Source organism: Macaca fascicularis, chromosome 2, assembly GCF_037993035.2.
Source record: "Macaca fascicularis isolate 582-1 chromosome 2, T2T-MFA8v1.1".
Lineage (NCBI taxonomy): Eukaryota > Metazoa > Chordata > Mammalia > Primates > Cercopithecidae > Macaca > Macaca fascicularis.
Window position 1 is genome coordinate 149,322,968 of NC_088376.1, and position 17,860 is coordinate 149,340,827.

General features: G+C 49.9%; 1 protein-coding gene across 2 annotated transcripts in view; it reads left to right on the forward strand.

The window, feature by feature from the left end:
• Window positions 1-17,860, forward strand: part of SLC6A1 (solute carrier family 6 member 1) — a 45,310-nt gene that overhangs the window by 7,668 nt on the left and 19,782 nt on the right. Inside the window, exons 2-4 of one of the 2 annotated variants that reach the window (XM_045385748.2) lie at window positions 15,270-15,331; window positions 16,404-16,733; window positions 17,128-17,259. In XM_045385748.2, the coding sequence (XP_045241683.1) occupies window positions 16,496-16,733; window positions 17,128-17,259 (370 nt within the window). In that variant the 5' untranslated portion in view covers window positions 15,270-15,331; window positions 16,404-16,495. The remainder of the gene's footprint in view (window positions 1-15,269; window positions 15,332-16,403; window positions 16,734-17,127; window positions 17,260-17,860) is intronic. The other variant, XM_065538997.1, reaches the window with a different exon arrangement.

A 17,860-nucleotide genomic window follows, 5' to 3' on the forward strand; every position in this document is an offset into this window, starting at 1 on the left:
GCAGTGAAAACCGTAGATCCCTTAAGAGCAGGAATGCTCTGTCTTTTGGAGTCTGTGGTCCCGTAGTCAAGAACACAGAGTGGGTACCTCTTTATTACTTTGATTATCTGCTGGTTCCTTGAATGAGGACCAGAGGCCACACAGATTGCGGCCAGAGCAAGATCGGTGGGCAGGGGACTGGGCCAGGGGTCAGGCTGTCTTCTCCAGGTACAAGCAACGTGACCTTCCTGCACAGCTTAGCCCCAGGTTCTGAAATGAGGCATGACGTGGATGAAGAGCTGGGTTTTCCGCTTGCTGAGGCACCACAGGCAACTCCTTTGCAGTCTCTGAGCCTCAGTTTGCACATCTGCAAAACGGGGAAGATAAGGGCTATGATGGCTGCAGGCAAAACCACCATCTCCTAACCAACCCTGGCCCTGAATCTGGAGGATCACAGACACCTAATAAACATTTGAAGAGTGACATTCTGGAGGCAATTCAGCAGAGAGAGGGTAGTCACCAGAGGCGGCATCCGGTTCTTCCTGTGGGTCTCACTCAAACCTCACTCCAACCCCCAACTCATTTCCAGCAGCTCAGGTCACTTGTTCCCAGCTTCCTGAACCTGGAAAGCCATTTCTCAGGTCTTTCTAGGCTAGAGAACATTACAAAATCCACCCATTTCAGACACACCTGTGTTATAGATGGGTAAACTGAGGCCTAGAGAGGAAGAGTCCTCGGTCTTGCAGATGCTAGGACCCGGAGCTTCTAACCCCTAACGCAGTGCTCTTTCCCTTCCACCAAGCCAGCCCAGCTCCTCCGTTAAGAAATTATTAAATAGAGTTGGTGGAAGGACTCTGGTTGCCGTGACAACGGAGCCTGTGTCCTCGGGAGATAATGGCGTTGCACAAGGCAGAGTGATGTGTATTGAATGCTGATTCGGGAGCTGCTAGAGTGAGAGTGAGCACAAGAGGAGAGTGGAGGGGACCGTGTCTAGAACTCAAGCTTCCCCAAGAAGGAGGTGCGGGACTGGTCGGGGTGGGGCAACTTGCCTCCTCTACTTCCATCCTTCCTACAGCCTTGTCAGAATGGGATACTTCCCTGCACTTCGTGGAGGTGCAGAGTCAGGTGAGGAGAGGTGAAGTGACTCACCCCAGGTCACAACCAGGAAAGAGCTAGAGCTAGGATTACACCTCCAACCAACACGAGGGCCTAGGCTATAGGGAGAGTCTGGAAGGAGGCTGCCCTGCAGGGCCAGGGGATGGTTGACAGAGACCTTTCTAAAGTCTTAAGTGCTTGTGGAGGTCCTGATGGGCCAGAATGACAATTCCAGCCCAAGAGGAGGAGAAAACAGAACATCAGGGTAGCTAAAAGCATCAGCTTTGGAGCCAAAGTCACATCTCTCCCTGCCACTTCCTAAACTGTGTAATCCTGGGTGAGTCACTTTCTCTCTGGACCTCAGTGCCCTCATCTGCAAAATGGGGATAATACCAGCACCTACCTCATAGGATTGTGGTGAGACTGCATATCATGAGGCAGATAAAGCATCAAGCCCCAATCCTGGCCATAGCTCAATCACCAGCAGCTGTTGTTATGAGCCAAAGGGGAGAGGTTAGGAAAAGGGTCCGCTCCCAACCATGTATCGGCTTGTAATTTGTGGTGTTGGAAGAGTGAAACTGACTAATACAGTACAAGCATGATACATAACAGGGTTCTTCATTCCAGGCTAGTAAATATCACTAGAACAAATGAACAGCTCCATCACCAAAAATATACATAAATATTTTGCATTTGAAGAGTGTGAATGGTGTACCTCACTGCAAACGTACTGTCTTTAAAAACCTCTATGCACACCTCACTGGGGGAATTTGTGTTTGCTCTATGCCAGCTATCTAAATGACCCCATGCTGCAAACGCTTTTGGAAAATAAACACTCTCACCCACACACCTAGTTTCTCTTCTAGAAGCACAGCTGGTGCAGTAGACTTACCTCCCTAATCAGGGATTGGAGAACATGGGGTTAATACCCTGTGAAACCCCAAAGTGCATCATTTGCATGCTGGCAAAGATGCAGGCTGGCAGACAACCCCATTCCATTTTGGAAGCGGAAAGAGGGTGCTGGACTCAGGCATTTGGCTGTTTCAAAAGCGCTGGTGAGAGCTGGGATCCTGATGATTTAGATGCAAGCAACCATTTTGTTTGTTTCCGCAAACCTGTTTGAGCAAATCCACCCCCAGAGATAGCAACCTGTTTCTGGGTCCTCTGAGAGAGAGGGTCATTTGTTTGCTGCTGTTTCTGGGACTGGATGCCAAGCTATGAGGCAATGAGCTGAAGACCTTGGATCTTGACACCCCTATTCCAGGCAGGCAGGAGAGGAGTCAGGGAGACTGATTCAGTGGACAAATAAAGACAGTTGACATTTAACCAGGATTTTAACGGGTGTGCCAAATTGCAGGATACATACACATACCACTTTGGGAATCACGTTTAATAAACAATTTGCTCTAAGAATTTGATTTGATCAGCATCTCCCAGTGACTCCCACCATTCCTTTATATTGATTGCGTATAGGTTAAGATAACACTGGACCGGGCGCAGTGGCTCACGCTTGTAATCCTAGCACTTTGGGAGGCGGAGGCGGGTGGATCATGAGGTCAGGAGATCGAGACCATCCTGGCTAACATGGTGAAACCCCATCTCTACTAAAAATACAAAAAACTTAGCCAGGCATGGTGGCGGGCACCTGTAGTCTCAGCTACTCAGGAGGCTGAGGCAGGAGAATGGCGTGAACCCGGGAGGTGGAGCTTGCAGTGAGCCGAGATTGCGCCACTGCACTCCAGTCTGGGCGACAGAGCGAGACTCTGTCTCAAAAAAAAAAAAAAAAAAAAAAAAGATAATACTGGCCTTCCTTCCACCCAGAACTTTTTTCCATCACTAACTAAAAATATAAATGAAAGCCCTGATCAGGTGGTTTATTATAATATCTGCCAGATATCAAGCATTTACTATGTCCCAGATGCTGTACTAACTACATATTTTCCCATTTAATCCTCATAGCAGCCCTAGAAGTAAGTGTTATCACTTCTGTTTTAGACAGAGAGGGTAGGTGACTAACCTACAGTCACACAACATTGAACCGGAGCTGAAACTCAAAACGAGGTGTCCTTGCCCCTAGGGAAGGACAAATTTTCTTTAAGTCCCGCGAACAATGAGCATACTTATGAAGAGCTCCTGCTTGGGATATCATAGACTGATCAGAAGTTTGTCAGGAGCCATGATAGGGGCAGGCAGCAGAGGGCATTGCTTATTGTTCATGGGACTTAAAGAAAATTTGTTCAATAAAAATCTGATTTTTAGCCTGACATGGTGGCACATGCCTGTAGTCCCAGCTAGCTGGGGGCCTGAGGTGGGATGATTGCTTGAGCCTGAGAGGCAGAGGTTACAGTGAGCTGAGATCATGCCACTGCACTCCAGCCTAGGTGACAGAGTAAGACCCTGTCTCAGAAAAAAATTAAATAAATAAATAAATAATCTGATTTTACCAAATGGGTAGACTGTTCTTGTTACATAGGAGTTTTCACTTTACAAAAACAAGGGGCTCTATACCATAAAATTCCTTTCCACAGCTAAGTGAGTGAGTTAAGAACAGATGCACTGGTGAACGTGAGCATTCAAGTCTTTTAAAAATAAAATTAGCCTTTATATTGTGGGAAAATATTTTAGACCCTGGAATCTGACCCTTAACTGACTCTGAAAATACACGCCTCCCTCATTCTTGCAGAATATACTAAAGCAGAGTCTCTCTGAAGTTTTTAAAATCCAACTGAGCTTTTATTAAGAGAACAATAGGATTTGTTGTTTCCTAAATATAAAATTATAACACCAAACATGCTTTTTCAAACTTCACCACCCCCAAGAGTTCGACATATCCCCTAGGGAAGGGGACATTAATCCTCATCCGTCTTCCACTGCTCAGAGAAAGAGCTCTACTGAGTGACTACGACTGCACCGTGTATACAAGGATTGCAAATTCAGGGGCCGTTGAGGGCCAGACAGGTCACAGAAATGCGTAAAGAGGTCAGGGATAGGATGATAGTAGTGGTGGGACTTGTAGTAAACTAGAAAACACATCACCCCTGCCCTTCTCCAAAGCATGCAAGTTCAAGTTCTAAAATTCAAATCCGATACCACTCAACCAAACATATTTGTGGGATCCATTCGGCCCAAAACCACCATGTTGAGATCCCTGGTGGTTCTTGTGACCTTGTGTGATCTTGATCCAGACAATTTCTCTCTGGGGCTCAGTCTGATTGTCTCTAGAAGGGGCTGATAGAGCCTGCAGAGCTGCTGAGATAGAGAGAGGAATGCAGTCCCAGGTGTGGACGCTTCATAAAGAGCCGTGGCGCTGTCTGCGGCCACTGTCTTGGATGTGCCTTCTGCGACGCTAAGCCAGCTCTCCGTTTGGGCTGTGCTCCTGCACGTGACTTATTTAGTTCATCGTTTAGTTCAGGCAGCCCTTGCAGTGTTATGTTTTCTTTTCCCCAAATCTGAGTTCTTAAAGGGCCTTTACCTTAATGCCCGTCGGAGCCTTCCAAGCACATCTTGAGCAAAAATGAACAGCTATTTTAACCCCACGGGCTTCTTACACGTGTGTTTTAAAAGGCAAAGAGTGATGTAAAAGAATGGCAAAAGGTCATCGTGCCGCTCTTATTTCCTGGTCTGAGTTAATCCTTTCTGGCCGGTTGAGCACGGGGCTTTTACAGAGGCATCCCCTGGAACTGAAGTCCTCCAGAAAGTCCCACACCCATCAGAGGCAGAAGGAAGAAAGAAGCCTGGAACAGGCGGTGAGGGTGCAGAGGGAGGGCACCCGGACCTGTTCCACAGGGGCTCGCCCTCATACCCAGCACAGGGTTGGGGGCTCCAGCTGGTGTGGGGAGGTAGCTGCCCCGCGTGGAAGGTTAAGACTAATGGGCCCCCAGCAAATACAGTCAGAACCAACTGAAGGAAGTCAGTGGAACAGGCCCTGCAGCCTGGGTTCAAAAATCCCGGCTCCTCCGCCACTTTTGACCTTGGCCTCCGCCAACCTCAGGCTTCTCTTGGCTGAAAGGTAGGCTACCTCCCTCCCTCCTTGGTTCAGTGAGCTGACACAGTGGAGCCTTGGACAGCTTACAAGCAGTGAATGGCACATCTGTTTTCTCTTCCGTCCTTCTTTCCTTCTGCCCTTGTTTTTCCTCTTTCCCCTTTCTGATCCCTTCCTGTGTGCCTCCTTTCCTCCTCCTGTTTTCCTCCTCATCACTCTGCTCCTTTACCCCAGCCTCCTCCTTGTCTGTTTCTTTCCTCCTCTCCTTCCACTCCCTTTTCTCTCCTTTCCCCCTCCTTCCCACCCTCCTCTCTCTCCATCCCTCTCCGCTTTTTTAAATCCACCCAGGGGATGCCTCCAAGTTCCCGTATCTGATCCCAGGGTGCGATGTTCCTTGCCCTGCAGCAGGCATCTCTGCGGGCACCCACTGGCCCCAGCATGCGCTCCAGGGCCAGCCCAGGGGGTGGCGTCCGGGGCTTCCCTTACAGGAAGCAATCAAGAGGGTTTCCAGCATTAAACCACTCAGGAAGCAAGGCCAGTTTCTGCCCGAGAGCATGCCTCACTGGCCCCACAAGAAGAACCAGGCCTAAGGCGTAGTGGTGTGCTGGAGCCTGCTCGCAGATGGCGCACACCCAATCCTGTGACCTCGTATTAGTACTTTGCATGGGTCACGGTGGGAGTGTTTACACCACAGAAATCAGCAGGTGCTGCAAATTGAGTCTTCTGTTTTGTTTCCTAAGAGCCCGTTGTTAAAACTTACCAGCACACCACTGCTCTGTAGACCTGCCGCCTTCTCCGAAGCAAACGTTCCTGTGCTGAGGCCTTGTAAGAACAATGTCTGCTGCCATAGAGGGCAGAAGCCAGAGAGCGCACGCATATCTAGCGCTGTTTAAGCTGCCTGCTGTCGGGGAAGCAGAGCGGGTGGAAGATCTGAGCCCTGTTCTTGCAGAGGTGACGGTGCAGCTGGGAAGCTAAGACAGAAGAATCTGTAATTAGTCAGGAGAGAAGCCACGTTGTATAGGGTGACCAGGCCTTCCTCCTCGCCCCCACTATAGTCCTGGCTCAGGCACTGTCTCTCATCCTTCCACCAGCCCTGTTACAGCAACCTCCACCCATGCTCCCTCTCCTCTCTTCCTCCCCACACAGCTGCTGGGGGATCTTGCCAAGTCACCATCACATCAAATCTCCCCACCTTCCATGGCTCAGGTGGCAGCCCTGGTGACCACTCCATGCCCACAGCGGAGAGGGATAGTTAAGAACATGGGCTTTGGAATCAAACTGCAGTGTCTGGGAGCCGAGAAGTTGTTTAACTGTCTGAACTTCGGCTTCCTCATCTGTACAGTGTGCAGTACAGAAAGGCAGTAAATACATTAAGCACTTCCTCAGCCTTCGGTGTGATCATCATTCTCATTACAGAGTAAAATGTGCCCTCTTTTCCTGCATCAGAGTTCTTTACTACTACTGGCGGCTTCCTGGCCACGTTTCCCTAAATCACCCCAGATTCTAGCCCCCAAGCAAGCCTCCTCACTGTCTTCAAATATGTTCTGTATTTTGGCTTTGTTCTGTCTGCCTGGAATGGACCAGGAGCAGTTAGGGTTGCGGTTAAGAGCAAGCAGTCCGGTCCTGCTCCTCTAGCTGTGATTATTTTAAAAATATCCCTACTTCTGCTCCATTTCCCACCAAACCCAATGCTACCCCTCCCAGTTGCCTGCCTGAACCCAGACCCCAGGGCAGGGCGCCACCTCTCCTTCTCTGTGTGCTGTGGAAGAACTTACACCGTGGATGTGGATTGTCCATGGCCCATCTCCCAGCTGTCCCAAGAGCTCAGTGGCAGCAGGACTCAGACTCCAACTTGCATCTTTGTCCCTCAGCACCCAGCATGAGGCCCGGCTCCCTGGAGGTGCGCAGTAGATGCGGATTGGATTGAAAATTGCCTTGACAAAATGAGGTGCTCAGTTGGGCACTATAGATAATTAGGGGCTGGAACAGACATTAGTAAACCACTGATGGTGTGAGTGAGACAAGCAGGATTGGATCAGAGTGAGGTGGAGCTGGAAATCGGAGTCTGACTCTCCTGCTTGCACACAGAAGAAAGCTGAGGCACAGAGAGGGGAAGGGACTGGCATAGGGTCACACAGCTAGTAAGTTTAGGGTGAGATTTCAAACCTGTGTCTACTGGACTTCAGGGTGTCAAGCCCTTCCTCCTCAGGTCAGCTCCTCGCGGCAGCTGCAAGACACAGGCCATGTCTGCAGTTAGAGGACAGCTGGGGTCTCCAAGAGGGCAGTGCTGCCCCTAGAGGCTGGCTGCCTCCTGGGGACTCTGATTAGAACCTCCAGCCCCACGGCTCAGCCAGAATCCCATGTGACCTCCCAGAGACTCCCTGGATACCTGTAGGGTTTGTCCAGCACAACCATAGGAGCCATTTTAGAGCCAGAACTCAGAGGCTTTTATGCTGGCAGCCTCTCTTGAGTTTCTTAAAAAGAACAGCAGGCCTTGTCCTTGTGGAGGTTTGTCCTGGAGGGAGGTGGCTGCTGGGGATAGGCCATACTTGTACACCCCAAATGGAGGGCTTGGGGGGTTCCACAGGTACCCCATTAGAGACAGCAGAGTGGTTAAGAGCTTGGACACAGGAGCCCGGCTGCCTGGGTCAAGGCTTGGAGCCCCTAGCTCCTAACTGGGAGACCTTTGGCAAGTCACTTTAACTTCTCTGTACTTCAGTTTACCCATCAATAAAATGGGGGCTAACAGCAATTTAATAGACAAAAAGCATTTAGAGTGGCCCCTGGCACATTAGTAAGTGTGTCCAGCTCACTTCCTCCCTGTACCGAGCTCTTCTTTTTCTTTCACCCCTTGTTAATGAAAAGTTGAGGAATTCTTCTTTTCTGCAGGCAGCTGCAGAAGCAGGAGAACCATACTCCTAGAATCTGTTTCACCATTGGATGGGTCTGTCATATTCCAGTAGTTGCAAAGTTGAATTTGTTCTCGCCTGGGTTGTCGGGGTGAGGATGCCTTCCGGCCTTCTTCCACATTGTGGTTTCAGAGGTGTCCTAGAAAACCTGACTTCTAGGCTCTCAGAGGCTGAGAGCAGAGGGGAAGGGCTAGAGCCTCCATTTATTCATCTGTCCTAGGACAGTGAGGCTAGGCAAGCTCATCTCCATGCAGTCACATTTCTTTCCCTCTGGCATCCAGCAGGCATGCTTGGGCAGGTCAGGTCATGAGGCCCAATAGGTCTAATGGCTTCAGGGAATTTCACACAGGCCAGTGCCTGGGAGGCACTTCCTAGACAAGCAAATAGCACCAGACTATAAGTCAGAGGGCCTGGGTCAAGTCCTATGTGACTTTGGGCAGGTCATTTGACCTCTCTGGGCCTTAGTGCCATCATCTGCAAAATGGGACAAACGATCATTTTAGCTTCAGTGTATTTAGCACTTCCTGAACTGAGCACAGTGCTAGAAAATTCAAATCCAGTCATCACAGAGTGAGAAGTGGTCACTATTGACCTCCTTTATTGACAAAGAAACAAAAACTCTTTTTTTTTTTGAGACGAAGTCTCGCTCTGTCGCCCAGGCTGGAGTGCAGTGGCGCAATCTCAGCTCACTGCAAGCTCCGCCTCCCAGGTTCACACCATTCTCCTGCCTCAGCCTCCCAAGTAGCTGGGACTACACGCGTCCGCCACCACGCCCGGCTAATTTTTTGTATTTTTTAGTAGAGATGGGGTTTCACCGTGTTAGCCAGGATGGTCTCAATCTCCTGACCTCATGATCTACCTGCCTTGGCCTCCCAAAGTGCTAGGATTACAGGCGTGAGCCACCACGCCCGGCCAAAACAAAAACTTTGAGAAAATAAGTAGCTTACTCAAAAGTCACAGTGGGATGTTGTAAAGAGTAAGCATGCAATAAATACTACCGACAAAGACACCTGCTTCTGCAAATTCCCTCTCAGGTACGTTGAGGCAACTGAGGGATTTATACCAAGACATGAAACTGCTTTCCTTCGTCTCTTGAGTAAGAGTATGTGGCTGTCTGGGAGCTGGGTGGGAGTCTGTAATGTTCAGGCCACTCTCATGCTGTGAGACCTTGGGCCAACCACCAGTCCTCGGTGGGTTTTTTTCTTCATCTATAGAATGCCATGATAGACCAGGTGCACCGGTTTGGCATGGAGCAAGTCTGGACCAGGAAGGAGGCCAGTTGTGTCTTGGCCCCAAGCACCACTGTGCATGGGGCTGAGGATCCAAGAATGGAGGCCTCCCATTTAGGCCCCAAGCTGTCCCAACCAGCTCATTTCTCCTGTAGCCTGCATCCCACCACAGGCCTGGCTGGCCTCTGAGGTCTTGTTAAAATGCTGGGCCTTGGAGACCCTCTCTGGTGGCTCCCTTTCCATCAGGGCACATTCTCCAGGGAGCTTTCCCTGATCTCCAGGACAGTGCGTGGCAAGCGCTGCCCACAGCACCGGCTGTCCTGCACAATTCCAACCTCCATCTAACCTTCTGTACCTGATCATCCAGTATTAATTGGTCTTCACATTTGTATAACATTTTTCAATTACAAAGCACTTTTGCGGCCATTCATCTCTTTGAGTGGCAGCCTAAGCTGCTATTTATTGACACTTCCTGTGTGCCAGACCCTTGGCTGGCCTCTTTCCATGCATTATCATGCAATTCTCAGAGCAATTCTGTGAAATCCACATTTACAGATGAGAAAATCAGGACTCAAGCAAGCCAGATATCTAGCCCTATTGCACAGAGATTTGAACGAAGTCCCATGAAATAATCTGGGTCATCCCTAACTTAACAACTTCTGAAGCTGTTGTATGTGCCTAAATCATGGGACCTGGTTAAAAATCAGCTTCTCATTCCATAGGTCTTGAGTGGGGCCCAAGATTCTGCATTTCTGATAGGCTCTCAGGTGATGCTGATGCTGTCTCTTGAAGAACCGCACTTTGAGAAGCAAGGCCCTGAAATCACTGGGCAATTTCAGACCCCAGGCTGGCAAGGCTGTTTCCTTATCTGTCAGATGGGTGAAGTAGCCCTGGCTTACATAGATGGAATGACTCCTGGATGACATAGTGCCTGCAAAATGCCTGGCACACAATAGACGCTCAATAAATGCTAGCTCTTCTCCTTCGATAGGAGCTGGCATGAGTCTGGGTACACAACAGATGCTCAATAAAGCCTTGTCCAATGGATTGAGCCTAGCATTTTTCCCAAAGGCAGAGAATAAACTGTATTATGTTTCCCCTTGGAATGAAGCCAAACTCAATATTAATTTCTTTCTTGAACCACAGAGTTTCAAAAAGAAATAAAGGCAAACTAGAGTGATTGCAGTCGAAGCGAGCCTCTGTAATTTCTGTAATTACAGAACGAGAGCAAAGCAAAGCAAGCACAGCCTCATGGAGGGAGTGGTGTGGGGTAGGGGGAGGGGAAGAGCAGGTCCTACTTCTAGACCCACTGCTCCCCCTCCTTGCTTCCCTGGCTTTTCAGGGCTCCCCACTCACTCCATGGTGGGGCCATGGCCTGAGACAATGGCAGCCCTGAGACTCCAGCCCTGACCTCTTGGTCTCTGCCTAGGTCCCCACTCCACGCAGCCGCCTGTCCCTCTGATGCAGTGGGACAGAAGGAGATTGTCCAAGGCGGCTTCCACACACTCCCCTCCCCCTTGCCTGCCATCTGGTCCAGGGCTGGGCTGCTCACAGCCAATCATCCAGCAAGGCCCACAGCCCAAGGGCGCCACCTCCAGAATAGATTGTGGGTGCCAGTGCCACTTCCCCAACTTCTGCCGGTCCAGCGACCCCCATGCAAGCCGCTGTCATCTCTCTGGATAGGCAGCCTCTGATCATGTCTCCCTGCTTCCCCCTTGCCCCTAGGCAGCCTCTTCTGGGCAGCCAGAGGGAGACTCTTCCCCCACCACTGCAACCCCCCACTTCCTCCCATCCCACTTAGAATGAAACCTGAATTCTTGCTGTGGCCTCTGACACGTGTGTGACCTGGCCCCTGCCCAACACCTCCTCCTGAATCCGTTTCCTCTCACACTGCTCACACTGGACTCCAGCCACTTTGGCCACGTTGGTGTCTTTCAAAGGTGCCAGGCTCGTTCCTGCCTCAGGGCTTTTGCACTTGCTGCTCCCTCTGTTTGAAATACTGTATCCCAGAAAGTCCCATTTCTGGCTCCTAATTCAGACTGAATGTTTTTTTCTCAGGCCAAATAAAACAAGCCCAAGGGCCAGTTTTGACCCATTTTGCCACTTCTCATGTAGGGCTTCCAAACTGTACATGTTTTCTTTCCCTAACAAAGCATCTTGTCATTCAGAGATTGGCAGAGGAATTCTTTGTGCTTGGTTTGGCCCCATTTTTATCAATGGCTTTAACACTTGGTCATAGAGCATACACTGAGGAAGGATGGGATATCCTGGGAACGTTTCTCCATCTTCCTGCCTGGAGTGTCTTTCACTAACTCCATCCTTCCCAGAGGCCCCATGAGCGAGTCATCTTCTGGTTTACTAATCTGATCCCATTATCAGCCCTGCCCCATCCCTGCAGCTAGTCCCTAAGTTCCTTAGCCCAGTGTCCAAGACCCTTCACATACTGACCTTCCTAGCTTCACACTTTGTACTTTAGTACACGTGTTTCCCTCCACTTGGAACACCTTTTCTCTCTTTTTAACCCTGATGAATACTTATTCAACCTTCAAAGCCCTGCTCAAGTGACCCCTCGTCTAGGATACGTTCTCTGGCTGTATTAACGCGTTTCTTCTAGGCCTACCGTGTCTTGTTCTTACACCTCTTGCAGCACTATCACAGGGTATTATGATCAGCCATAGGCAGAAATATTTCTCCTTCTAGGCCATGACCTTGACAAGGGCAAGTGTCTTGTCTTACTAAATTCTCACACCCTGAGTATCCACCCCAGCTCCACGCACATAGGAGGCCTCACTAAGTATTTACAGAAATGAATCTTTCTGCTGGAACCTGTTAGTTCACTGATTCAGATTCTGGCAACCAGGGTGTAGTTCAGAATATAAAATGCTTGAAGAGACGGCTCCATTGTCGTTTCAGCACACAGCATGTGCTCAGTACATACTTGCAGAATGAATGTGTTAGTGAGCGAGTACAGAGGACCTGACCTGTCGTCACTGGTGGTCTCACATTAGTAGTGCCCTGTGAACGTGGCTTTGGTGGAATTAAGTTAATCATGGTATAGTATGCACCTGAAGGAACGTGGAGCCGGATTCTGGGTCTCCAGAATGTTGTTACCTGATGAAGAAGAATGGGAAGATGCTGGAAGAAGGCTTTGGAAAAATGCCCAGATGATGAGAAGGTGAGAGGTGTTTCTTCTGCCTGCTCCACCAGCCGGTAGAGGAGGCTGATCACAGACTGGCACTCAGGACAAGGTGGAAGAAACGTGTGGTCTTGCCGCTACAGACCCACAGAGCTGTCCTCCAGCATGATCCCAGAGAGCCACAAAATACAGGGGTGTGTCTCAGGAAAGGAAAAGTAACAACTTGCAAAAAGGTTGGTTTTGCTTCAGAGAAATGTTCTAGAAAGACAGCCAAGTTACCCTGCCGTGAACTCACACACACCTGTGCTTTCTGCATGTTATTTTTTCATAGGAGAGGGAAGTGCCAGGAATTAAAATTGCCGAAGCACTGTTCCCCAGGTGTGCGGGTGAGGCATGCTTCTTGGGACCACTCCATTTAAGTGTTGGGTCCCAGGCGCGTTCACTAGCAGGAGGCTCTTTATCATTTTCCTCCCATGGACTAGATGTTTGGGATTTTTTTTTACTACCAGACTTTATTACAGAAGAATTATTTTTGTATTAACAAACACATGTACCACTCCCAGCTTCTGACTGGCCCAAGGTGCTGAGCTAGACTTCTTTGCTTTGGTACAAAGAGAGCCCAACGCCAAGAGACTTGACATTTCTGTTAGCTGGTATTCCCCAGGGGGACTAAAAGGATGATTTCCATTGAGTTTTTAAAATGCTGAAGACACTGAAAGACCTGAATAGTAAACCCTTAATAAACGTTAGTCGGCATTATTATTGTTGTTGTTGTAGCCTTCTGGGAAGTTGTGAATGCCAGATTAAGAACAATGGATCCATACTCAGATGGTGGCGATTGCAGTGATAACAATGACTGAGATTTCCTAAGCCCTAACTATGTGCCAGGCATAGTTGTACACGCTTAACACACATGATCTCATTTAATCATCACCATAACCCTCTGAAGGAGGTATTATTATCCTCCCATGTTATAGATGAGGGTCAGAGAGGTGAAGTAACTCACCCAGCATTAGCAGGTGTTGGAGGGAGCCGAGGTCTGTCTGACTTAGCACTAGGGTGGCTTTACCGCTGTGTAAGTCAACGAGCCTTCTCAGTCCTAAATCCTCAAAGAAGTTTGAGTAGTATCAATTCATGGCTTTACTTTATCTTCATATGTGCCACATCTTCTAAAAGGAAAACTCCAAATATAGTCATGTGGCTCTTCCTAGGGAAGTTATAGGCATTTAGCTGAATCTGAATACATATCCCCATATTCCAGAAATTGGAAATCACATGTATGTCTTCTTTATGGTGGGGTCTTCAGAGCAGCCACCATCTCTGATTGCTCAGGGCTTGGCATGAGGAGGTGCTCAATATAGTCATGGAGAACTCATGGACTGAACATCCTGGTGAACCAGAGGGATGGTGCAGAGATTTAAGATTGCAACAGGAGCCCCCAAGCCAATGTAAGCAAAACATCTGTTTCATGACTATGGGAATATTTTGTAAAATCCAAGTACCAGCCTGAAGAAAGCCTGGAACTGCAAACTAGGAGCTTCAAGACACTCTATCTTTTGATCTCTAGTTCTCTCCTTCCTCAGCAGACCAACTCTCACTCTGAGTACAAGATGGGCAGAGGATGACTGCCCCAGAGTTCCCAAGTCACTGGCAAAACTGCCCCTCTTCCTGGGTCCCATGCCAAATTTCCAGGGAAGGAATTTGATTGGCTAGCCTGGGTCAGGTGGTCAGTCTTGATCCAAGGTGATTGGATCATTTTGAACAAATATGGCAGATGGAGACCACAAGGGTAGATCATGGGACAGTCAAGGCCATCATTGTTAGGACAGTTAATGGCTGAGGCTGCTCTCTCCTGCATATCCCAAGACTCCCTGGTAGACCACAGAATCGGCCGCCTCCTACTTCCTGCCATTCTCGAGGAGGGGAGGCAGGCACCCTACTGAGTCCAGAGCTCTCTCTAACATTGCCATGCCCAGGCCAGGATCTAGATGGGCATCCAAGACCAGCCTGTGTGCCGTGAAGGAGCTCAAAGTGAGCAGGCCATCCCTGAGAACGAGGAGCAGGGGTGGCAGGAAAGTTTGGATGATCTGAAGATGGCCTGGTTCTCCGTGAACTCTGGGAGGAGAAGATGGTGTTTGGTAATGGGGACTGCATGTGAAGGGCTGGAGGGCCAGTCCACAGCAGACTGGGCCCCCACTGGGCAAAGCTGCAGGGTGGAGGTCACGGGGGGAGGGCCAGGGTCACACTGCACCTTGCTTTGGCGCAGCTCCCACCTCTGAGGGTCCGCAGACTGGTGCTTCACATGTTCTGGTTGTTCCGAGGGTTCCACAAGTTTATTTTGTGTTATATTATTAATTTAAATCACTTTTGTAGAACATTATAGAAATTTAAAAAAGCACAAAGAAGAAAACAAAAGTCACTCATAAACTAAGCATTGTAGTCATCTTTGGATATATCCTTTTTTAAAATAAATTTGGGGGGAGGGGGCAAAAATTGGATAATTCGAAATAAACTCTCTGGAAACCTGCCTTTCTCACCCCAAAACAAGGTGCTCTTTCTCGTGTTCTTACGTGGCCTTTTTGTAACATTTCCACGAGTTTGGATGGAGGATGGAGAAAAGTCTCAGCAGCCCCTCTGTTGGTTTCTCTTCTCCTCTGATAAAATTATAGAATGTCTTCTCCACGCTGCCCTCATCCCACCCCCACAGCTGTCCTGAGGGCAGCAGGCCCCACTCCTGCATGTTCCCAACACCCCGAGGGCCAGTGCCATGCTGCATGGACTCGCTGCGGCCACCCTGGCTGGGGATGCTCTGCGGGACACACGCACAGCCCGGACGACCTGGCAGGCTTCCTGCACCCCCGCTGCCCTCTGTAGGAGCTGCCTGCCTGCCCCACCGCTGCTTCGCCATCCCTCCTCTCCTTCCCTTCTCTGTTTTGCAGGCTCTCACCCAGAGTGGCAGAAGGAGCCCTTCTGGAGCTGACCCACCCCCGACAACCATCAGGTAACATCAACAGCCACAGTAACAACATCCATGAGTGGAGTTCTCCCTCTTAACAAGGCTGACGAAAAGCACTCTTGCAGCGATTACGGCTGAGTTTTGATGCAACTCTACAAGCCAGAGGGGATTGCCCCCATTTTATACTTGAGAAAACTGAGCACAAACAAGAGCAGTACTTAATAGTATTGAGTAGTAGTACTGAGCAGTAGTACTCAGCTGGTAGAAGGCAGACTGGAGATTTGAACTCAGGACTGCTCTCAGCCCAGTTTCCTCCACTGTACTGTACCCCATGCTGCCCCTGGAAATAAAAAGGTAAGAAGGCTTCAGGGTGTCAGTAGAATATCTTGCGGTGACTGAAGGCTGAAAGAGGTCCTCTAAACCAGTGGTCCTTAGCTGAGGGCCGGGGCTGGGCTGCCAGTATAAGAATCTCCTTTAGCAGAGTTTGTTAGAAGTATAGACTCAGGACTTCCTGCAACCCAGTGAGAGATGTACCAGTGTCATCCTCATTATAAAAGATAGGGGCACACAGAGGTTGAGTGTACTTAAAGTCATACAGCTCAAAAGTGGTAAAGTGGACTGTGATCAGAGGTTGTAACTCCTAGGCTCTGTTGTCTTCACTGGGACCCTCCATAGTGGGGCCACCTTTCTCCCCATTCAACCGTAGGTTGAACTTCTTTCTTGCTCGCCCTGGCCATGGCTAGTATGGCTGCAGAGTGGGACAAGGCTCCCAATTGCATCCTTGAAGGCAAAGTTAAAGATTTTATGATTAAATACTTAATATTTCATGTTGGAAGTTTGGTGGCCTCAGATTTCTCCTCTGAGCAGGACATACAACAGAGGGTTGGACACAGATGGCCGGAGTTGAAGCCAGGCCAGGAAACATCGCTGTGTCTTTGGAAACAAAAGTCACCTTCCTTCCTCCAGGAGCGAGGGTGGGCGAGAGGAAGAGCTTATAGAGAGCCTTTTCAAGCCCCTAGTTTGTTCATGGGTTATTTTGTTTTTGTCATTTTAGGGTGAGGCAACTCCAAGGTCATACTCTCTTTCTGTGCCTGTCACCCTACCCCTGTCCTCCTAGGGTGCCCTTGAGCCGCAAAACTGCTGTCCACGTGGACCGGGGCTGACATCGCACGTCCATCTGCCAGGACCCCTGCGTCCAAATTCCGAGACATGGCGACCAACGGCAGCAAGGTGGCTGATGGGCAGATCTCCACCGAGGTCAGCGAGGCCCCTGTGGCCAATGACAAGCCCAAAACCTTGGTGGTCAAGGTGCAGAAGAAGGCAGCGGACCTCCCCGACCGGGACACGTGGAAGGGCCGCTTCGACTTCCTCATGTCCTGTGTGGGCTATGCCATCGGCCTGGGCAACGTCTGGAGGTTCCCCTATCTCTGCGGGAAAAATGGTGGGGGTAGGTGCTGGCCTGGAGACCTCCTGGCTGGGTCTGGACCCTGCAAAAAGGATCCTGCTTAGGCATTTTTCTGGGGCAACTGTAGGAGAAAAGCTCCCCTAAAGACTCCAGAGGGAGCACCAGGCCCCATTTCTTGTTTCTTATCCCTTTATCAAAAGATTCCCGAAGGACGATTGTCCTCTGTTAATGATACTAAGAAGTTCATCTATTCACCTGCAAAAAATGGGATGTATTTCACGTAAGGCTGTCCTTGGGCCTGCAGTTGGCTGTGGGTCCTACTTTTGAGGCGGGTATAGAGAAATCCTGGATGGGGACCCAGAACCATGGCAATCCCTCTACCAGGGCAGGTCTTGAAAGTCTTGGGGCCACGAGCTCTGTCTTCTTTCCCCTGCAGGTGCCTTCCTGATCCCCTACTTCCTGACGCTCATCTTTGCGGGGGTCCCACTCTTCCTGCTGGAGTGCTCCCTGGGCCAGTACACCTCCATCGGGGGGCTGGGGGTATGGAAGCTGGCTCCTATGTTCAAGGGTAAGTCTGCAGAGCGGAGCCCTGGGTGGTGGTGCCCCTGCCCACACACACCCCTGCCCCTCTGGAGAGAGGGAGCTGTCTACCCAGACCAGGGTTGACATCACATATCCGTCCATCAGGTGTATGTCTGAGCAGAATGAGGGCTGTTGCAAGGGGCCAGGTGGCAGATGACAGTGCTGGTCAGAAACTAGGGAGATGGAGGTGGAGAAGCCCAATCCAGAATCTCCCGCACATCAGCCTGTTCTGTCCTGTTAGCCCATTCATTTCCCCTGCGAGAGCTGGGTGTGACTTGCTTTGCCTCGTGCTCAGTGGCTGACAGGCACCCAGGTAGATACTTGGTGAGTCATGCTTACTGACTGAGGGCCTGGGCCCCACCTCCTCTGGCAAGCTGAGACCCCAGCCCTGCCTGCCACCAGTCTGCACTGGGCCCCAGACATGAGTCCTGGGCCCTTGGCTTGCCAGATGTACATGACCTTCAGCAAGTCACTGCCTCTCTCTTAACCTCAGTGTCTTCAGTAATGCCTCTCTCTGAGATCGATAAGATTGTAGAGGTCATGGAACATGCCAGGACAGTTCATGTGAAGTCTGTATTAAATGGATG